The following is a 23884-nucleotide window of genomic DNA, read 5'->3' as shown; positions in this document are numbered from 1 at the left end:
TGTACAGGTGAGGATCAAAGTGCGAAAATGCTGCAATGAGACTGTAATGTCACCACAACATTGTTGGCACTGTGCAAGTGTGGGACAATGTGGAGGGAGTCGTCCATTTCACCAATTTTTCACACTGAGACCAGTTTGCTAGTCATGGGTGTGATGAGGGTCTAATGGAAGCTGTAGGATGCAGAAATTTTGACTAAAAGTCAGCATCTATCTGCCTCTGCTGCTTTAAGGCTGGCTCTTCTTTCTCCCTCGTGTCCCTCAGCTGTCTGGAAGTGCAACTCTACATCCCTGTAAAGCTCTTTCACCAATTCATATTATATCTGTGCACCAGCATGGAAGAACATATGTGAATTATTCAAACACAGATGTCATTCCTCTCTAAGCAATCCTTACAATCCTTACAATACGACTTTGTGCCGTGATTACTGATAAGAAGTTTTAGTGTCCCACACTCTTAGAAATAAGGGGTCCAAAAGGGTTCTCTCTGAAGGGATGAGGTTGCACCAAGAACCATCTGCTTCTGAAAAACCCTTTTTTGAAGAACCGGTCGGATCCATTAAGAACCCTTGTCATCTAAATCACCCAGTTCGGAAGAAAGAGTTCTTCAAGGATTGCTGATAGCATGGGGGTTAAAAGATCCTCAAACATTTACATTTTTACCCATGTTTTAAATTATATTATTGTATGTAGACGTATCTGGAACCCCATTAATCAATTAATTTTAATTGTGTTAATTTTAATTGGAATATGTAAGAGAGTACCTCCGCTTCCTCCTCTGTGACATACCCCTCTACCTAATAGTACACCAATCTCATCGACGAATACTACAACTCTGAGAGAGGTTAAATGAGGAATCATTGCAAAATAAGAGCATGTGGTCTAATTAATTGTTGGTCCAAAACAAATGATCTGCCATCTTGCCACTATAGTTACTTCCATGGTGGATTGTACAACACCTTCTACTGATGAAGCGTCCTTGTTTACAGTGATGCCACTCAAAATTGGTGGAAATGTTTTGAGTGCTAGATAGCACAAACGTTTCCTGAACAGAGCCAGTTGAAAAACTTGCTCATTTGCAGAAAAAAGGGGCAGAAAGAGTTCCAGGAGGAACTTTATAAAAAGGTTCCATAAAAACTTTATAAAAAGGTTCGGCTTGTCCCCATATAAGAAGAAGGACTCTATATGATTCTAGTTGGCACCTTTATTTTTAAAAGTTGCAGTGTGTGATGTTTGGGACTGAAGCAAATCTGCACCAAAGTAGGCCTGAAGAGCACTTGTGCTGGTGAGTACAGGAGCCGTTGTCCAATTCTCTTATACATGTCTTGGTTGTAATCCTGCATTACAGAGGCGATCGTGAAGGCTTTAGCTGCAAGCTCCCACGGTGAGCCTGTAAAGAGCCACGGCTATCCCTAAGTACGCCTGCTTAGGGCTGTAACTGACACATGCTTAGGGAAAACACACACTCGAGAATGTGCCAACAAATGCACACATACACGCGTGGATAGACAGACACCGGCAGATACGGACAAACACAGACGTGCGCGTACACACTCAGCGCCGTATCGCCAACACCAAGGATAAAAGGCCCGCGAAAGAGCTGAGAGCCTAATTAGGTTTTAATTGATTTTGGAGTGGGTCTCTATCCTTTCTCTCACTGTCTCTCTCTCTGTCTCGCTCTCTCCTGTCGTGGATTAGCGTCAGTGAGTGAGTGTTCCTCAGATGTGATTATTGACCTGTTCGCTCAGCCTCTCCCCAGGCTCTGATGAATACATGCATGAGGCCCTGACGTGTGAGAGCCCCGCTGTCTGTCTCTCTCAAAACACACACTTGAGCGCATTCCGCGACATAAATCATTCGCACATGCGCACACACAGAAGACTCACATTAGCTTCACATACCCCTCACAGACTCAGCCTCTCATCCAAAATCTAGATTCCATTAGGGTGCATGTTTTGATCCCAACCCCGCCTATGTCTGACACCGTCTATTCCCCATCCCCAGCTTTCTGTCTGTCTGGCAGTCTGTCTGGGTTCAGGAATCATTACAGCCCCCCCCCACCCCCATTGTTCCCTCAGAGAATAGCTGGAGCAGAGGGAGAGGGGTTAAGGAAACTAAAAACCCTTAAGGGCCGGTAATTCTGCACCAGTCCAGACATGTCTCCTCTTCCTCTGCTCTCATATATCACTCCGCCAAAACAACTAATTGCCTTTCACACCTTTGCTGTTTGTCGGGGACGGGGGACACTCCCTGCAGGCACTGGCACCTCACCACAAAGAAGCATAACGGTAATATGTATATACCAGTGACACTCAACTTACAGCCTGTAGGCAAAATCTGGACCCCTGATAGGGTGCCAGTTGGCCCCCAAACCATTTTCTAATTCACATGAAGATTTAAGTGATGCACATGGGAATTGTTTTTGGACTTTTAGTATACAAAAGGAAAAGTCCTAATATCTGAAAATGTACCTTAAACCCTAGAATCATCCTAAAATCCAAGAAATGTTCTAAAATCCAAAAATGTCCTAAAATCCTAGAAACATCCAAAAACCCTAGAAACATCCAAAAATCCGATGTCCTTAAATCCTAAGAAATGTCCAAAAATCCTAGAAATGTCCTTAAATCCTAAAAACACACGTGGGGCTGCTGCAACTGGCCCCTGGCCTCCTAGCATTTTGCAAAAGTGGCCCCCAAGCAAAGCCGGTTGAGTATCCCTGGTCTGTATAAATATTTATAGGTCTTTCTCTATTTATAAGTATTCTTATTCTAGGAATCTGTAATATTTCTTATTTTTATCTTGTGAAATCACCACTTCTCATTTAGTGCTCAAAAGAAGCAGCTTGGGATCTTGTGTTTCATTTAATTTAAATGCCTACATAAATACATAAAGCATTCAGTGGGAGAAATTACACAAAAGATTAACACATAATTTGCTGTGGGCGCGTCACACTCATCTGATTTATTTTGTTTACGCCTATAAAAGAGCAACAGCTGTACATCAGCAAACCAAACTTGGCTGCGCTCACACACTTGAGGCCCTGACTTGCTCTGCTCCATTGTGTGTGTGTTTCTTTTCCCCTTGTTTTCCACTCTGGGAGCACAACAAGATCTGGATCTGGTAAACAACGAAGATCTTTCTTCTCCTTCTCAAAGATGTACAGAGGCACGAATTAAGTAAGGCGGAGGAGACACACGAGCATCTACACTACCACCCACTCCTCCTGCCCGCGATGGGGACTCTAATAAACCATAAGTGCCTCTGAAATATTAACTAGATGCTGCGAGCAAAATCCCTGCAGATCCACAGGGCCTGCCATCTTCAATCTAGCCCCAAAAAACAAATAGCACTCCTCCCCCTCCCTGTCTCCTCATCTCCTCGCGCCTCACCTCCCTCCTCTGCTGTCCATCACACGCTCATACTTACACCTGACTGAGGGCAAACCGCTGACCACAGGCAGTCTGGGCTCGGCCCCAGACCTTCTAGTGCGGACATCGATCTGAAACATCAGACTGTAACTGCTGTCTGAGCTGAAGCCGCGACCCCGCCGCCCCGTGCTGGATGCATTTTAATCGACCTCTATCAACGTGGATTTGTGATGGACATTTTTCTCGCTTTCCTTGCACTTTACTCAGACACATTTTAGATCCTACAGTCTCACTTTGCTTACATTTGTTTGAACTGAAGACCTTCACAAAAGGCAAGATTATAGCAAACTTTTTTTTCTTCTTCTGCATGTGTTTCCCCTTGTGTCATTCTGTGTCCTGTCTATAAATTTAGCATTTTTAGTGGGAGCATAGCATAAGCGGAGTTCCCCATGAGTGCTCTTTCTCCTCAGCAGTCTAAAACTTGGTCTAAAACTTTGCTTTTAGCTTGCTTTGCTTTGCTTTGCTTTCTCATCCATCAATCTGATCTAATCAGCTCTGACCGGATCGACAGGTCAATCATCCACCACGCGTGTCAGAAAAAAAAAAACCTCATAGAGAGCTCTGCCTGTGATGCGTTCACAGACCAGAAAAAAACACCTGAAATTAGAGAGGGGACACAGAATGATGATAAAGGGACAAACACATACATAAGATTAAAACCAACAAAAGTTTTCCTTGGATAGCTTCTAACTCTATAGGAAATACTGCTTTCTAAACAATAACAATGACATTACACGGCAATAATAATCATCTACATCTATGGTGTGTAATTTTGTCCTCTGCTCAGAGGTTAAGGAGCCCCTGGATCTCAGTGCTTTCCCTATTTGAGGACATTTTTGGCCGCTGTTCTTCGTCAAGTTAGCTGCTAGTTGCTTTTTAAATCTCCTGGCAGTATAACCACATATAACACGTCATCAAAACCACCAAACACCAGTCTCACCCGTCCCATCCTGCCAGCTGTCCCTTTACACAGATGTTGATTTGGCACTGTTACTACCTCCTGTGGCGGCACAAAGGCGAGACAACTCTGGCATCCTGTTCCACAGTCATAGCTTTTATACAGAGCAGTGAGGCGGAAACCACCCAAAATTATCTATCTAAATGTCTCAGAGGCTGCAAGAGCATTTTAAATGTATAACACATTTTTTTTTAATTTAATCATACCTCTTACTTATTACATCATCATTACACCACTGACAACTGTAATAGCCCTGACCACTGCACGCTGATGACCGTGATCTCGTCCTAAACGTAGGCCAAGTGCCAGATATTGACGAATCTGAACCTGAACAACTCCCTTTAGTCATGACCTCTGGCAACTCATCTGTCTCTCCTTTCATCTTTTCACCATCACCCTCCTCCTCCTCCACCTCTTCCTCTTCATCTCCTTCTCCCTCTGCCTGTGGCCATTCCTGATCACCTATCGATTTCCCATTACAAGCGGAATACACACATTGCTCCCACACCTCTCTGTGCCCCCTTTGGGTATTAGTAAGAGGGTGATATCATGCGCACAAGAGAGTTGCTGGTGACGCTTCTCAGTGGCATGTCACAGGCAGAGGGGATTTACAGCTCTGTGTGTGTTTGTGTGTGTGTGAAGTTATAAAGTTATTTCATGAAATCTTCCCACCGCAGGCTGCAGTCAATAACAAATAACCAAATAAAAGTGAGAAAATAAAAACCACAATAGTGGAAGAAATGGATCTTCCAGAATGACTACAGCTTTATGGCGTGCGTGTGTGTGTGTGTGTGTGTGTGTGTGTGTGAGATTGTTTCAATGTTTAATTCAAGTGTGTAAAAATAAAACATCCTCGGGCGAGAGGAGAGGGAAAATGGAGGAACAAAGGGAAGGAAAGAGATGGATCAAGAGAAAGGGAGGGAGATGAAGCGAGAGAGGAAGGGAGCCGGAGAGAAACAGTAAAAGGAGAGAGAGAGTCGTCTCCTTCTCCTCCTCCTCCTCCTCCTCCTCCTCCTCCTCCTCCTCCTCCTCCTCAGCTCCTGGTATATCACTAGGTAGCATCCTGGGGCTTGGTGATGGCAGATTGCATTAGAGATATGGGCCTGATATTTCATCTAGCCTTTATTACATTTAGTTCACATCAATCGGCTGGCAACCTGGAGGTAAGAGCTATTTGGCACGCAGCCGGACTCCCCCTGAAATGAAATCCTGAATTAAAGTGCCACCTCAGACGCGGAGCGCCTGCATAAGGCTGCCGATTTGATTGCTGCAGTAGAACGGCGGTTTGGCTGCGTTACATCGTCCGAGGACTGACTGTTTGAACCCACTGAGGGATACTCACCAGCTGGCCGGGGATATTAGACCCTATGCTTGAGCTGACCAAGCACTTTTCTGGGTTTTATACGGGCCTAAAGTGCCCAAGGGGGGATATGATGGCTCATGAGCGCTCTTACACCGACAGGTTTCATGCTTAAGAGTGTACGTGCATGTGTTTTTAAGTGCTGAAAACATATGTCCATTTATCTTTATGACCATGCTATCATATATTTTCTTCTTTTCCACGATCAGCAGTCTACACCATGTTGCTCTTTAAGGTAACACACAGCTCCGCTTTGCTCTACTGCTGTCTCTGTAATCCCAGCTGTCACGCAGATTTCCAGCCTTGACCGAGATGTTGAGCCCTCCACCTCTGCAGCCCTGCGGCCGGCCCCCAACCTCGCCGAGGCCCGTGAAAACATGCAAAAATCTACTCTCTGCTCGCTCACACTGCCGTGTCTAATCATACAGGCAAAAAAAGGAAGCAACCCATAACGGTGCTACAGGGCTCGGATCAATCTGGGTAAAAAGCATAGCGTAGGACGGAGAGAGGAGGAATATCGAGCTGTACTTTGGCTGTTTCCACTTATTTCTGCTGCTCTTTCTGAGCCCTGAAGGAAAATGCATCTTCTATGAAACACAAAGGGGCAAGCACATCTGTGATACCCAACTTGCGGAACGCGGACCAAATGTGGCCCCAGATAGGGTGCTTGGTCACCCTCCAAACATTTTCCAATTCACAATACAAAGTTATTCACACTGGGAATAGTTTTTTTTTTTTTACATTTAGTGTACATAAGGTGCCAAAACAGCATCAAAATAAAGCTTGTTCATCAAAAAAAAGTGCCAGTTGAGGATCCCTGCACCCCGACCTAGCTAAGCACTTAATGTCCTAAAATCGTACAAATGTTCTAAAATCTGAGAAATGTCTAAAAATCCTCGAAATGTCCTAAAGTCCTGGAAAGCACCTAAAATGTGCAAAATGCCAAAAATCCTAGAAATGTCCTGAAATCCTATAAGTACCCTTACATACTGGAAATGACCAGAAATCCTGGAAACATCTGAAAATCCAAGAAATGTCCTAAATTCAGAGAAATGTCCTAAAATTTGAGAAATGACCTAAAATTTGTGAAATGCCCAAAATCCTTGAAACATCTTAAAATCTGAGTAATTTCCTTAAATCCTAAAATGCCCTGAAATCCTAAAAATGCCTTGAAATCCTAAATGTGCTAAAAATCTCAGAAATGTCCTAAAATCCTGAAATTCTCCTAAAATCTAAGAAACTTCCTAAAATCCAAGAAGTATCCTAAAACCCAACATGCTCAAATCCTAGAAGCATGTACGGGGCTGCTGTGACTGGCCCCTGGCCTCCAGGCATTTTGCTAGAGTGGCCCCCCCAAGCAAAGAAGTTGAGTATCCCTGCATTAGTGTTCGAGGTTATGCATAATTAAATGTTGGTGTGATCCCCTTTTTCTCTAATGGGGGTTATCACAAGGAGGCGACATGGATGGATGGATAGATGGTTGGATGGCGGCTTGTCTTACAAACTAATACTACCCTACATGCTTGCACAGTTACTCACACGCAGACGCCTTCTTCCCCACCCACGCTCGCTGACTCTCTCTCATGCACACACTCATACATACAGGATGAAGGCAGATTGAGTGGGTGTGTGTGTTAGAGGGCAGGCCAAGGCCTCAGCCCCTCCAGGCAAGTGTAAAAAAGAAACCCATCCCTATAAAATCCTCCGTGGAGAGGAAAAAAGACGCTGTATTTTTTCTTCCCTCGGCCTCCTCCTGCCCTGCACGCCTTGGGCTGTGAGAAACTGCTTGACACACTGCTTATCAACAGCTGAGCCATTCGTCTCCGCAGCACTACAGCAGGGGATGTCCAGTGTGCTTCTGTGTTGACACTGTAACGCTTGGTGTAAAAGCGGGAGAAACGTACTGCGAGGGAGATAATTATGCAACTTTTTTTTTTGACAAAAGCGACAGAAACCTGGAGACACAAAACCGAGACATCAAAATAACATTTCCCCGACTCGCTGCGACTGTGTGAATAGAATCGACGATCATTACAAAACCCTTTTCACCAAAGCCGCCATTGATGTCATCATTTTTTTCCCCCGGCTGGACAAAGTGCTTTGTCAGTGAACAATACAAAAAACACCCATCTAGGATTATTAATTCTGGAGAAATAAATGGCCATAATTGCGCTGATAGATCCAGCCTGTGTTCGCTTTAAACAGGCTAAACAGAAAAAGTCTCAAAGTGGATGAATTGTGTAACGTTCTTCCCGGTTGTTTAAAAGTGGATTAAACAGTGGAGACTGACTTCTCCCTCCTTCCTCTGAGGTCAAAGACAATAGAAGAACATATGATTTGGATTATTCATGTCTCTGAGAAAGGAAACTGACCAGCGTAGTCATATCCAGAAAAACAGCTGGGCTTCATTCTCTTCTTCTTCTTCTTCTATTTCCCTTCCCTGTCTATTCTCTCCCCGAATTCTTTTCTTTCATCCTTTCTCATTTGTCTTTGCATCTGTCCTTAAAGGGATAGTTCATTTTTTTTAAAGTGGGGCTGTATGAGGCACTTATCTATAGTCTGTGTATCACATGCAGCAAATGTCAGTCAGCGCATTCCCAGTTTGGAGACGCAGGCTGGAGTCCATGGAAGCTCAGCAATGTACAGCTGTGGATTGGTGTAGCAACAAAACACATTTTAGACACCTAAAAAAAAATACAAATCAAAGTGTACACTATATTTAGAATATTTTCACTGCTTTATCTTAATGTCAGACAATGCTTTCCAATGGGAAAATTAAGCCATTATATTGCTCTCTTCAAAGCCAGACTTCATTGAGAAAAGCACAGATTTAACATCACTGAACACAGGAGCTGCTGGTCTACTGCTGCTTGAATCAGTTAGACAGTTTGTGTTATTGTGCGACTTTGTTGTTTAAAACAGTTAGTTTGGATTCCCTAAAGTCACACAGTAACACAAACTGTCTAACTGATTCAAGCAGCAGTAGACCAGCAGCTCCTGTGTTGAGTAAGCTAAAATTACTCTTTGTCTCAATGGGGTCTGGTCTTGCTGAAAAGGGACAACTCTTGACATCTGAGTACAAAGTATTAAAATCCTACACATTGTGAATAAATGTGCATAGTGACTACTCTCTACAGGTTGAAGCCTGGTTTTTGCAATTGAATTTTGCTATTGGCTGATCCTGATAGCAAGAGCCTGCTTTCATCCCCAACCGAGCCCCCTGTTGGCACCCTCTCACCAACTGACTACTTTGTGTGTATCCAAGGGGTCGGGGAGGTGCTGTGGATCAAGAGGAGACACAAATGGGCAACTGGGTGTGTCTTAGCCCCCCTCTCAGCCCTGCACATTTTTAAAACATTCCAGGGAGGAGGCACTCAAGCAAAAAAATGTTGTTCTTTTTCTTACTCTTTCGAGAAGTGAAAATACTCAATACACTTAAATTGATATTGATTTTTTTAGGTGGGACATCCACAGCAGTATATAGTATAGCGTCTGCATTGGACTCCAGCATACTCCTCCAAACTGCCGACTGTCATCGACTGTCACCTTGTGTAATAAACTGCCTGTTAGTAAGTACCTCATGAAACCCCAACTCAAAAGACTATCTCTTTAAGATGAGATGTCCCTCAGCGTGAAAAAAACATCTGGTTCCAAGCAGAATTAAACAAAAATAAACCCTGGCAAAGGTATTTTGTCCTACATCATCACTTTCACCAGTGGAGCACATGGACCAATTATTGAGACATATGAATCATTTTTTCCACTCAGCTTTTCATGTGACCCGTTTTGCTCGTCTCACCATTGTGCAGATGCAATGTGGAAACTCAGATGAGCAACATTTTCTGCTCCTTGAACTGTTGAGGTCACATGCAGCTGATGTGCCCTTGAGCAAGGAATTTTACCCAGTAATTGCTCCTCAAAAGGCCAATACTAAAAGTCTGTGGTTGTGCTGGGCGGCATCCAGGACATAATGTGTGTAATGGTGTGAATGTGAAAAAGGGGATGGCGCTGATGGCTCGCCATTCTCTCCATAAATAATTATTCCCCAAAAAAGAAAACCGCAGTCCACTTAATGGTCTGCGTTTTGCAGAAAGCTTGTATCTACAATTAAAATTTCCTTTGCAATTGACCTGTTGTGGTCAAAATGTGGAAAATGTTTCAACAAGTTGGGACGAAGCCAAACCGCCGGCACTGAATTACAATAATATGTAAAAAAAAAAGTGTGCTTCAAGAGGAAATTACTTATTTGAGATGCAAATGCGCCTGCAGCATACTAATGAAAATGTAAACACAGATCATCATTCAGCCAGAATAATAATACACCATGAAGTCTTATTGGTCAAAGCAATTTCACTCTGACAGAATAGTGCTTTCAAACGTCACCGTTGTGACATGACGCCAAAAAGCCACAATTTGCACCCTCCCCGCCTTACTTGCAGTCCAGCCTCTCAATCTCAAAGTGTGGGTTGAAGTTGAGGACGATGCGCTGCGAAGGCTCCGGCGCCGTGATGATCCAGTGACAGTTCTGGTGAGGCGGGTACTCCAGGGGATAACCAGGAGAGGTGATGTAACCCGCCTCGCTGGCATCGAAGACGCCTCCGCACTCTGTGACTGTGAGAGAGACAGGAGGGTGGGGGACAGAGGGGAAACAGTTAGTGACTGTAAAATACACAAAATATAAGAACAGTTCAGGAAAATTGAATACATTTTTTATTTTAAAGATAGTTTTGATTAGTGCTGGGAGATACACATATCGATATCATATCCACATCAGAGTCCCACATGGGGCTGATTTTAAAGACCTGCTCCTGAACCAGAAACTGCACAGTTGACCAAATACGACCAGACCCATCGACACCAGATCCACAGCTCAAATCAAAACCGCAAACCCTATAAGCACTATGCGCTGTTTCATTTATTAAATAAGGATGCCGTTTGATCATTTAGGTAAATTTCATACGTGTGAAAGAGATAGTTCAGGAAATACAATTTAAATGTTCCAAGTGAAAAAGAACACTGGTTCCCAAAATTGGGGTCCCTACCCCCACTTGGGGTCATTAAACAGTAAGAGGTGATTTTCTTGATTTTCAGGGGTGTAAGAAATCTTTTCTTTCTTTTTTTAAAATTATTATTCACAATATAAAGGTTGAAGGGCTCAGAGAATACCTGAACGCAAGCCATATTAACGGAGTATCAGTTGCTCTGTACTGTTGGTGTTATGCATTGACTGTAATATGTAAATACTTTGAAAGCCCCAATAGTCTAACCTACACATCACAGTATTGATTGTAAGGTATTTGGTCAAAAATATGATATTTGAGTTTCTCTAAATCCCCCAGCCCTAATTTTAATGCATTTCTATATCAATCATTTGAATGGTGAGCTGGCGTCAAACCATAAAAATCCCCACTTAAATGGCGCATTCCCTTTAACAGCGACTCGGAGGACGCTCTTTCATTTACCTTGTTACTCTTTATGAAGATGTGATGAGCAACAAATGAACAGTAAAACAAAGAAAGCAATTTAGTCCGTCCGTTCGGAGGAAATTGGAAAAACTTCTCCATTGTGGATCCTCAATGCGAGTGGAACCACACGGGTAAGCTATTAAGACAATAAAAGATCATCAATGCTGCATTTGGTGAGCGCACACACTCACACACACACACACACACACACACACACACACACACACACAGATACACACAGAGCCTTTTTCACCCTCTTCCACACCCAGGCTCTTATCTCTCTTGTTCCCCGTCGGGAGCGTTCTCCAAGTGTAATTGTTGCTCCGGCAAGCCAATCTGCAAACATTAGGACACATTCCCTGATCCTATCACGCTCTCCCAGGAACAATAGCCTGCCAATGGCATTGCTCGGCAGGCTTAGGCAGGAAGTGACACACAGACGGCCTGTCTAGCAGGGTTCTGGGGGTCACACCGACTCTGTAATGAGAAGCTCACGCTGCAACAAAGGCCCTATTCTGTGCTCACGCCCTGACAGCTAAGGCAGCCATTGCGCTTTGCGTTATCTCCTATAAACACACTAAACACATAAACTCACATGCACATACAAAAGAAACATGTATATGGTTATTTTGCATGCACACACATACACACACACACACACACACACACACAAACAGCTCACAATGGTTCTTTTATTACTCTTGCACTGCAATAGATTTGCAGGCATTATTATTCTTTAAGGAGGCAAAGGCGCAACGTGTTCTCCATGACAACAGCAATGGGTGGTTTAGCTGTCTACCTCTGTGTATGTTTGGCTGCTCGTGCACCAGGGGGATCTCTAAATGTAATGAACTTTGTGATATTGAACTCAAAGGGACAAATGTTTTCTTAATAATGTAGCTGTCGGCCAAATAAAAACAACACAGAGAGGAAGGAAAAAGTGATAGGTCTCATAGTACACTATTATCCTACAAGAGCACTGCACTCTGATAATGCAGGGATACTTGTGTTTCCTAGAGTCACCCAAAACTGGAATGGAAGCCAAAGTCTTCAGCTATCAGGCTCATCTTCTATGGAACCATCTTCCAGTTTTGGTCCGGGAGGCGGACACCATCTTCACATGTAAGAGTGGACTTACAACTTTTCTCTTTGATAAAATGCATATTTAGGGCTGGTAATTTTATTGTGTTGATCTGTTCTGAATAAAAGACATCTATTGCATCTCTGTCTGCCCTGGAAAAGGGATCCCACCTCAGTTGCTCTTCCTGAGGTTTCTACCATTTCTCCTCCTTAAAGATTTTTTTGGGGGGGTTCTTCCTTATCTGCTGTGAGGGTCCAAAAACAGAGGCATGTTGCATGCTGTAAAGCCCTCTCAAGCAAAGTGTTATTTGTGATAATGCATTTCATGAATAGAATTGACTTGACTATATCAGGCTACAAACTAAAGCTTATGGTATACTGCCATTATCAATGCACTGCCAAATGGTGGGCTTAACCACTCAGCTGCTGAGATGCATCTATTCTTGACATAAATGGGTTGATATTCTTTCAAATTTCTGTGAAAGCATCAATAAAGGAAGCGGAAAGAAAGGAGGAAAAAAAACAGCACCAAAGGCTTGAAGTGTAATAGACCCTTCAAGTGTTGACATTTCCACCGCCTATTGTGCTTAAAAGGCACACTTAAGATTCTCTGACATTTGATAGAGCTGCGATGGCTTCCTTACTTTGTTGCTGGAGAGGAGCAATGCCCACGCTAGCACACCAGGCACACACAGCTGCCGGTGATTTCATGCGTGTGCACGACTTCAGCCGCCCACACGCACACATGCACAAGCTGCTACACAAATGTGCAACACACAGTCAAGTTCAGCGACGTGTGCGCGTGTGAAGGAACATACAGGGATGCTTAAACACACGCCGACACTTTCATACACAGCGGCTGCTCCGTGTTCAAACGGCCACCCACGCACGCACACATCCGAATACACACAGAGGGCCTGTCAATCACAGGGGCTGACAGAGGTGGGAAAAATAGCTAACTGAAAAATTTCAAAAAGATAGCAGGAATGGCAAAGAATGACAGAGAGAGACAGAGAGCCACACACACACACACACAGACATCTCTTTATCTGCTGTGGCAGTGCAGACAGACAGGCATTGTTGGGAAGCCTATGGAGGTAACAGCGTGCAGGAGGCTATCAGCACGCAGGGCCTCGGCAGATTAAGCCGTTTGGGGAGAATCCTGCAGCCTCGACACTTTTTCCCTGAGCTGCCCATTCAGTGGCCTCCAAGAAGGATGAAGAGGAAGGGGTGGAGGCGGGAAGGAGCGGGAAGGGATGGGGGATTACAGCGGGGAGGAAAATGGGAGAGGATGAAAGGGAAGAGAAGTGGAGAGGAGGATTGGTACGAAGGAGAGACAGTGAGGCGATGGATAAAAGATGGATTGAGGAAGAAGGGGGAAGATTGATCGGACGGGGAGGAGGGTGAAGGCGGTGGGTGGGGTTGATGTACGATGGGCGGTGTGCGCGGTGGGAAGAGCGAGGAGGAGAGGGGAGGAGTGACAGGCGAAGAGATAGTGAGGGAGGGAGGGCAGCAACAAAAGGTGATGAGGAAGGAGAAATACACAGAAGAGAGAAGATGCAGCGAGTGAGAAAAGAGATGAGCGAAGGACTCTGTGTGTGTGTGTGTGTGTGTGTGTGTGTGTGTGTGCAGAGAGCCTGACGAGCCTCATTAAGACATGCCTGCTATCCAGCGGCTCCCTGTAGACACTGACCCCACTGGGAAACCTCTGTCAGTCAGCTTACACATACACTACTCCTGGCAGCATGTGTGTGTGTGTGTGTGTGTGTGTGTGTGTGTGTGTGTGTGTGTGTGTGTGTGTGTGTGTGCGCATTTGTGTACTTGTACTTGCAACATAGTGAGGAACAAATGTTTTTGTTTTTTTATCACAAAGTGAGGACATTTTGCCAGTTGTCATTGTTCAAAGGCCTGTTTGAGGTCAAGACTTGGTTTAAAGGTTCAGGTTCTGCATTTAGTTGTGATAATTAGGTTTAGATTTAGGAAAAGAAATGTGGCTGTGCATCATCACGTGACGTACTTTACATAAAGTTACAAAATGAACTTAAAGTTATGTAGGCTAGATTTAGAAAAGTAAAGGTTATAGGTTAGGTATGGGAAAATACATGAAAAAACATGGTTGGGCATCATTATGTAACATAAAGTTATGTCGATAAGGTTCAGTACAATAAAGATACAAGGGTTATGTTTAGGAAAGTGAAAGTACATAGGATAGCCTTAGAAAAGTTAAGTTACATAGGTTAGTTACAGGAAAATAAAGATGGTTGGCTGTTGTCATGTTACTAACATAACAGTATGAACCTAATGTTATGTTCCTTAGGTAGGATTTAAGAGAATAAAGTTACATAAGTTTGTTTTAAGAAAGTAGAAAGTAAAGTTAAAAAAGTTATCTCTAGGAAACAAAAGTTACATCAGAAGATGGGTACACGGTATGGGAAAAGAAACATGGTTAGGGGTCGCAACAAACGTAACATAAAGTTACATAAATCTATTGGAAAGTTATGTAAGTAAATTTTAGCAAATTGACTTACATTGGGGGGGGGGGTGCTGCTGTGACAATGTTTTTTTTTATTCTGATGACAGATGTGTGTATTTTTTCGTAACTGCTTGAATGTCCGTGGCAGTTAGTTAGTAAAAACTATGCATATATATGAGTGTGTGTGTGTGTGTGTGTGTGTGTGTGTGTGTGTGTGTGTGTGTGTGTGTGTGTAATGTGTTTCGTTGTCAAGCAGCATGTTTTGGCGAGAACAGAACTTGCGGTGTTGGATGAGTAACACGGGGGAAGCACTCAGGAGCTGCCAGCGAGCTTCATGAATTACACTGTCTCTTCTACTAGAGGAGCCAATCTGTCTACACACACGTACACACACAAGTGCCACATATGTTTCCACCACGCTGGGACCAAACCCCTATTACATGAGAACAATGTCACCACTATGTGTATGCGTGCGTGCGTGTGGTGTGTGTGTGTGTGTGTGTGTGTGTGTGTGTGTGTGTGTGTGTGTGTGTGTGTGTGCGTGTGTGTGCACTGCATGTGAGAGTGAGAGCGTATTTGCAAAAGTGAGTTTTTCATTATTGTTCTGTTTGGAACTGAAATTCAGAAATACTATAAACGTGTGTGTGCCTGTGTGCGCCTGTACATGCAGCTGTTTGTTTTCAGTGTGTCAATGATGATGGTGAATCTGTGTGTGCACATTTTCTAGTCACTCCGGATCAAGTCAAAGCCAGAGACGTCTTTGTACCCGCTGTGAGTGCCTTTATCTTCATTATCTGGGAAAATGTGCATATGTCTGCATGTCTTAGCTCACAATGTGTGTGTGTACATGCACGCTCGCGCTCTCATTTCTATTAGCCGCCTTATCGGGGAAGTATGGCGTCACGCTCTGGGATAAGCTGCGAGTGTGAGGAGAGGCACTGATAAATCCCTCCATCATTCCTAGTGTCTCTGGCTCGCTCGCTCCCTCCCTCGCCTCGCCCCCCCCACCTTAATTAAAAAGTGCTATCGCCCAGAGTGAGGGAATGAGAGGGGAGAGTGGGCAGCACTCATCCATTCAGTCAGGAGCAGGGGTTGTCTCTCTGACTGCTTTTAATCTCACCCATTCCACACTAGACTGGACCCAAGGAGAAGGAGAGGATGAGGAGGAAGGGCGAAGAAAAAGAGATTCACTTTCATCACCTTCTACTTTTACACCTTTATGCTGAGGTAGAATGACGGTGCTTCAGGGAACAGAGGCAGCGGTATGAGCAGTATTAGTGGCAGTGAATATTTGCAAAGTTAAAACTCACATTCATGAAAAAAATCCTCACTGGCACGATTAAATATCCTACAGATCCTAGATCCTACATATTATTAGCAAAGAGATAATTATCTTTTTAGTTTATCTATTAAACTTAAAATGATTTAGGTTACAATACACAACACTGATGGTAGCCTAACTGTTACCCATAAATCCTTGTGCAATCATCATATCCATAACAGCAGGGCGAACAAGATGAGCTGTAGTATTATCACAAGTGTACGGACATTCTCATGAGCCGAAGTAAACTGTTTTGAAACACTTTGAGCAAGAGACTCAAAAGTATCCTCCACCTAAGAAACTAATATGATTATTATATATAATTATTATTTTAATAGCTTGGCACTGTATGGACCATAAAAAGGCTTGTGTATACATGGCACTTTAGGAACCACTACATGTTATTATTGGCCCAGTATGATATGCAACTCAATTTTATTCAATATATATGGTAGGGATATATAGTAATAGATATAGGCTTCAAGATGTAATATCAGCATCGGCCAACATGCTGATTTCTGACAATATCACATACAAGCCAACGTCTTTTTTTATTGACAAAGTGAACATATATAACACATAAACCCTAAGTTGAAATATTTTTCTTATTAATCACAATGAATGAATATTACACACATTGAAAACTGTTGCATTTTATGTCTCTATCTGCTGGTGGGCCATCATGATAAGAGTTTGTATTATATGATGTTTATTCCACTACAGAAGAGACTTGATGATCGCTAAAATTTGGTGGTAAAAAAAGTGGAAATATCAATATCTGTATTGTTCTTTGCCAAGTGAGTTGTTATATATCGGCATATTGGATATTGGCAAGAAATCAGATAATGTGCGTCCCTGTTTCAGGGCTCTGTTCTTTACATGATGACTCAGCCCTGTGACAAGAAATGCCAAGTTAATAGCAGTGACTTCACATGGAGGCTCTGGCTTAAGGGCCCCTCAAGCCTTTAGGCCCCTGGATTTGGTAATACACTCATGTCTTTATATAATTACATATATTTTGCAACAACTGGTACAAAATTGCTCATTTAAAAATGCGTGCTGATGTTTTTGATTAACTCAACATATTCTGCAGCCAGTTATTTACCAGAATAAAAGAAAATTGATCAAAACACACCAGCAAACAACAATCAGCCCAAAAACTGTAACACACACAGACAATAGCTTTTTGTTTAACAGTGTTAAATGTGTTTAAGGGGGGATTTTTTTTCTTTTAAGAATTAACAAAAGCTACATCAAAGGGAGATAATATCCCCAAATCCTCTTTCCTCTCTCTCTGCCTGCTTTTTCTTCCTCTCCCTCTCTCCTCCTCTCTCCCTAACAGGATAAGTGCCCCATGCTAATCAGCCAAATGCACAGAGCTGGCCATCGTGATCAATGGTTCAATGGATCAATCGGGTAAACAGATGGTTAGTGGTGCCTGCAGGGGGGTAATGGCGTGGTCCTAAACACTACCTGACTAAAGTATCATGTCTCTTTCTCCCCTGGCGCACTCTTTTGTCTCTGTGCGCCGGCGTCAAACCTGCACAGCCGAAGCACTTTTCACAAAAGATTCCCCCGTCTAAAGAGCAGAGATGGCGGAGCCTACATCAGCGAGAGAGCTGTGAAGAATTGAGCTTTGCTGCAAGAGTCTTGGCGATTTGTTGCCACCCTGTACCCCCCACCTCACAGGATGTTACCTTTCAGTGGAACTGACTGACATTTCTGGAAGAATTGCGGCTCACACAAAAGCAGTTTTTGTAAATTCACACCCTTTCCTCTTTAACCCCGCTTGTGAATTACAGTAAATTTAAAACGCTTTGCCTCTTGACAATGCTAACCCCCCTCCAGCTCCCATCTAAAGCCGTCCCTGAGCACCCGTTAAGACCCCCCTGCGCGGCTAATGCGGTGGAGTGAAAGACCCAGCTCTGTTTTATTTATGGGGGTCTTGTTTTTAATTTCACCCCAAGTGCGGCGGGCTGTTCCAGGGGCTTTGCGTGAGCCTGTGACTCTCATACCTGACTGCTATTGAACGGGCCGCTCGGTTTGTCTTTGGCTATGAATGCTAATAGGTGACCTTGTTTTCGCAGCTGATACCTCTGAGGGCTGGGGCAGATTAAAACGCAGAGAAATGCAAAGAATTGAAGGGCAGGCTGGGAGAATAATAAAAAAAAGACCAACAAAGAAGATAAAATTGAGCTAAGCGCTAACATTTGGAAAAGACACGATTAAATGAGTAGAACTCTGGAAGAAGTTGATACCATAGGTGGAGAGGATGCACAGCCGCCCACTCAATAAACATGCAAATGAGCTGCTTAATGGCCTGAATATTAATGCATGTGGTAAGGAGTAATTGATGTACATGTCACTGAGTCAAACTATTGCGATTACAGTATAAGTGCGGGGGGAGTCTTACACCAAAGAGACAAGAAAAGGGACCATTTCTAGTCGCCACCAGCAGAGAACAGCAAGCCACAACAGGAGACGTCCAATGCATCGTTTATGGATCATTTATCTTTCGGCCCATGTAAGATTTTTTTAGAGCTGCAGGCACATATGTCCCAGGTGTCAAACATCCACAACGTTGTAGTTCACTCTCTCAAACCTGGATCGACTACACTTTAAGATGTCTTTCTCCAGTATTTAAACCTTTAAACCCTGAGCAAGTTGGCTCGATTTCCTCCAAAAACATGGGGAAAAAAGGCAAAGAGCAACTTGTTAAAGAAATGTTTCACTAATTGCAACAACTGTTTAACTTTAGAATACTTATTTTAATCAAGGGGAAGATGTTTCGGGAAAAAAACCAACATATAATTATCATAATTACATATTTGAAATTATGTTACATTTAATTTTCTAAAAACTTTTTTCAGGTCATTTCCTCATTTGTTTTTTTCAGTTCTGTTTTTGTTTTTATGCTAAAATTTCAGGTAACTTTCTTGTACTTCTTACTAATTTGAATTAATGTATCTTAGGTTGCTGATTGTCTCCTTCCCATGTTCCCTCCTTTGAAACAAACCCTAATTGGCTTGATTTCTTTTAAAAACATGGGAAGAAGGCAATAATTGACTTGAGAAGAAACGACTGAGAAATTAGCAAGAAATTAGTTAGTTGTTATTTTTTAAAGAAAGAAAGAAAATTACCTGAAAATTAGCACAAAGCAAACAAACAAAAAAGATCATGAGAAATATAGTTTCTTTTTTCAAAATATTTTTCTAAATGTACTAATTTATAACAACTTGTGAGGCAGATCTTGCCAAGTTGCTAATTTCCCCTTTCCCAGTGTTTTTGAAAGCAATCAAACCAATTTGCTTCGGGTTTAAATACTTGTGAAAGGCATCTGAATGCAGCACAAGAAAACGTGATGTTGAACCAGGTTTCAAAGGGTTAAGGAAACCTTTTTGGTACTGGAAATGGACCAGGTTGCTAAAAAACAGATGGTGTCTATCATCAAAAGCAGGAACCTTTAAAGTGACTCCAATGTGCTTCATGAGAGCATCTTTTTGTTTTTTTAGATATTTCACTTCCACCCCCCGTCACACCAGACGTGTCACTTCATAAACCCCTAACGCGATCTGTTCCCTCTAAGTCCAGTGCCATTTTAACTCTGCGACCCCTGCACGCTTTGATGTTGCTGTTTCCTCTCGCTCTGCACAGTCCCCCCCCCGCCCCCCATCCAAGTGTTCCTTCTGTTTTCACATTAAGACCTGGTGCATGCTCACTTTTCTGTGCTCTGGGTAGCTTCCCTCCCTCTCTGCAGTCTCTCTGTCCCCTCACATCTCTCTCCGAACCTCCGTGTTTTGTCTCCGTTCTGTTCCCCTTCAGTCTCTCTTTCCTCTGGCATCTGTGTGTAATGTGGCTCTTGAGGGGAGCGGGGACATGCAGTGTCTTGGCAGGGGGAAAAGAGAGAGCGAGAGTGGAGCGAGAAGAGAAGGGGGGGGGGGATCTAGCTTCTTGCTTGCCTGATGGCTGCCAAGAGGCCCACATCTGTCTCTGATCAAGGGGTACACAGGCAGCCAGTAAACACACACACACACACACACACACACACACACACACACACACACACACACACACACACACACACAGATATTCAGAGGGATGGCTGGGGTGACTGTCCTATTTAAAACAAGTAGCCTAAACAAGAGGAAGAGCACCATGTGAAGGGAGCAGAGCTTGAGACAAACCAGCGGGTGGTGTTGTAAAATCTCAACAGACATCATGGGATCATGAACAGCTCGTCACCAGCTCGTCACCCTGCCTACTCCCGCTGGAAAGGAACTGCAGCACTCCGGCCCAATGTAAAACACCTTGTACATCCTATTCAGAGTCTGTTTTAATAAGAACTGTCAATTTAAATCACAGTTAAATGCAGAATTTAAGCAGTTAATCGTGATTAATCACATTTTTAATAGCATGTTTTCATTTCCATTATTTCGCATTACAAAACAGTTCTGAAGTCCATATTGGCAAAGTAAGGCAATGGTTACCAGATTGTCTTGATTAGGAATCAAATGGCAGCAAAAACTGCATGGGACTAGCATGAAGTGGGCATGTCTGTAAAGAGGAGACTCATGGCTACCCACATTACCCAATTTCATTCATATATCTTGAGGTTAGAGATATATGAAATGGAAATGGACAAATTAAGCCAAACTTTGGACCATTTTAAGCAATTTTTCTGAGAAGCTAGCATGACACGGATTCCTTAATTCGTCTAGTTTCAGATAATACCAGTATCATCACTCTAGCTTTCAAACTCAGCCCAAGAGTGCCTCTTAAAGACGAGAATGTCAACTGGCAATTTAAAAAAACACAAAAAACTCTGCACAAAACTTTCTTCCCATCTTGATTAACGCTTTAATGTTGACAGTCCTAATTATGATATGAAAAAATAATTTTCTCCAAAATCAAATCGTGTGGATAAGCATGATTATGTTACACACACACACACACACACACACACACAAACGCGCGAGGACATTATATTTACGTGTTTCCTTTGTGCGTAAAAATTTTACTTTGCTGCGAAAACGCACAAATATAAAACGGTGCCACGCGGATTCAAACCACCGCAAAAGCAGCCAGAATGCTGGAATAGTCCCTTACAAGGATGAGTGAGCGAAAGGCCATGTGTCATGCCACCAGTGGCGCCACTTCTATGCATGGTAAACCCTTTCTCCCACCAACACCCTGCGCACTTCTAGTGACATAATACTTAAAATTATCATTTCGCCATGTCACCAGATGGAACTGTGCGCTCCCTGGTGTTAAATCCACATTTAATGAGGCTTCGACATAAATTTGGCACTGTCTCATGCTCTCTCGGTAGTGTATCAGACGCGTTTGGTGCCGTATCCGTGCGTTATGGGGAGAATAAGCGCTTCTTAAGTGCCTCAAAGCAAGGCTGTGGATCCCTACCAGCTGCAGGGCTGCTGTTCCGCGGCTCATCCCGCACTGTAATCTCCCTTCTTATTGTTATTTGATTGCTAAGAGCGCACGGAGGTGACGGTGCGCCGCCGCCTGGAGCTGCCGGCGCTCCGTCACCAGCAGCCTTCACCCTGCACACGCAACCCCACGGAGCACGAGGAGATAATGAAGGAGTGAGACTTGTGGTGGCCGATGAAGATAGGGATTATAATGGAAGTGGTTACAGTCTTATTAGCGGAAATCCAATGACAGCGTCGCTTTTACGCACGGTTTTCTTGGACACCAGCGATTTTCGAAAACAGCAGGTCAGCCTCCGCCTAAAATTTTCATCCGGATGTGAAATAGCATTTTTAATCAGGCCACGGGGTTTGTTTATTTCACTTGATGAATAATTAAATCAAAGATAAACAACAGGCAACTCGGAATAAACAATGTGTTTGAATTTCCAAAAGCTTCATGCATATAATCAGCTCATTCACAGTCCAGTGGGCTGATGGTAGGCTCTGTGCAGCTCCCAGTCGAGCTGGGACAGATAACTGTTTCCCAGCTAATAAATATTTGATGAAAGCGTCTAAGTTCTTTAGTTTAGGATGTGTAACAGCTGACTTTGCACAGGGGCGGAATTAGTCACTGAGCTCAGTTTTTAAAAGTCATCTTGGATCTCTAGTCCTATGCTTCATATCAAGCGCACACATATTTACATACAGATATGTATATGTATGTATGTGCATGTATAAGTCTATATGTACATACGGACTTAGCCATTCTCGATGTCTCCAATATTTCCCAAGATTATGGGAGAAAAATATCCAAGACACACATGAATCTGATTATCACACAATGGCTTTATCATGCCAGACGCTGATGTGTGTTAAAATAATATGAACCATATGACAAGCAGCTCTTGAAAAATGTTGTAAAAACAGTAAAATAATCGCAACGAATAAGCCCAACACATTCAATTAAATGAGACCACATTCCTGCTTCTGCGATTTGAATTGTTCTTCCATTTGTATTTTGGTGGAGGCAGACCATGCGTGCGTCAAAACCAAACAAGTAACCAAAACTCACCCTCATCGCCTCTGACTCTCAACGCCAGATGACACATTGCCATTAAAAATCCAATCAACGATGAGTCAAAATCCATCTTGGATGATGCAGAAACTCGCGGAGAGCTTTTAAGTTTGTTTCCAATTTTGCTGTTCCTCCAAAAACAAAAACAAAATCCACACCCGTGTAGGACCAAAAAAAACGCTGGCAACAGCCAAAAACTAGCCCACTTCAGGAACAATCCCACGGCGTTTTTTAAACCATCGGTGGATGTGCCTACAACATGTCATTGAAGAAATTCAGATTTGCACAGCCCTTTCGCCTTTTTCAGTCTGTCCATCTAGCAGAGCCGCTGATACTCATCCAAAAATAGTGAACAAACAAACTCCTTGATCAATACTGCGTGCGCTCCGCAGCTGGAAGGCTTCGAGCGATATCTGCGCTCCAGCAACGGCGACTCCAGGGTGCGCCAAGTTCCGACTGAGAGCCCCTCAGTCCGCGTATCTCCCTCTCTGCGTCCCCGCGTATTTTGCGCACACGAGGTTCTCCTGCTCGGTAGCTAAAGTCCACAGTTCTCAAAGCAGCTCAGTCCGAGTGTCACAAGCTGCTCCTCAAAAAGTCACGGAATAATAAATAAAATAAAGTGTTGCGCGCTCCAAAAACACCGGTCATGTCGTGCCACCTCCTGCGGCACCGCTCCTCTCTCCTGTGTGTCTCTCTCTGTGCAGCCAGCGCTCCGGCTCTGACACCGGCGTGTGTGCTGTGAACGCGTCTGGGAGGTGTGTGTGGAGTGTGTGTGTGAGTGATCGCGCTTTTGAGGTTGAGCAGCTATCGCGTTACAGTCACGGCGCCTCGGCTCCGCCCCCTCCCGTCGCTCGCTGATTATAGGGAGGGAGAGAGAGAGAGCGCACGTGCACGCGCCCCACGCTCTCTCTCTTTCTCTCTCAAACACACATATAGCTGCACACACACTAACACACACACAGGCGCATCCCCCTTCAGAAGATACCACAGATATGAACTCTCCCACAGATAAGGCGCAGATAAGACATATTGTAATGTAAACGCGGGTGCAGAACTTCTCCTCAGGGTGTTTTCAAAGCAGCAGAGAGAATCCCAGAAAGAGTGAGGCAGGGAGGAGTGTCACACTGGGGAAGGGGTGGCTGCACAGCAAACAAGGCACAAGGCCATCTTTCGCCACAAAACACATCAAACGACCCAGCCAATGTCAAAGCCCTCAACTCAATGGAGGGAGAGCCCACCTCAGCCCTGCCCAATCTCTGCCCTGCAATCAACAGGCCTAAATACAGAGCGGGAGGCCGTGT

At 43.7% G+C, this 23884-nt stretch overlaps 1 protein-coding gene across 2 annotated transcripts in view; it reads right to left on the bottom strand.

Annotated features, from left to right (window-relative positions):
- The window catches only part of nrp2a (neuropilin 2a), an 86690-nt gene extending 63334 nt beyond the window's left edge, over nt 1–23356 (bottom strand). For both annotated transcript variants that reach the window (XM_042512909.2, XM_088074238.1), the window contains exons 1-2: nt 22581–23356; nt 10177–10354 (exon numbers count right to left, since the gene is read on the bottom strand). In XM_042512909.2, the coding sequence (XP_042368843.2) occupies nt 10177–10354; nt 22581–22656 (254 nt within the window). In that variant the 5' untranslated portion in view covers nt 22657–23356. The remainder of the gene's footprint in view (nt 1–10176; nt 10355–22580) is intronic.
- Nucleotides 23357–23884: the final 528 nt, after the last annotated feature.

This window comes from Plectropomus leopardus, chromosome 24, assembly GCF_026936395.1.
Source record: "Plectropomus leopardus strain MGB_pleo_1.0 chromosome 24, ASM2693639v1, whole genome shotgun sequence".
NCBI classification, from domain to species: Eukaryota; Metazoa; Chordata; class Actinopteri; order Perciformes; family Serranidae; genus Plectropomus; species Plectropomus leopardus.
Note: the sequence above shows the minus strand (reverse complement) of the source record. Positions and strands in the feature narration are given on the sequence as shown.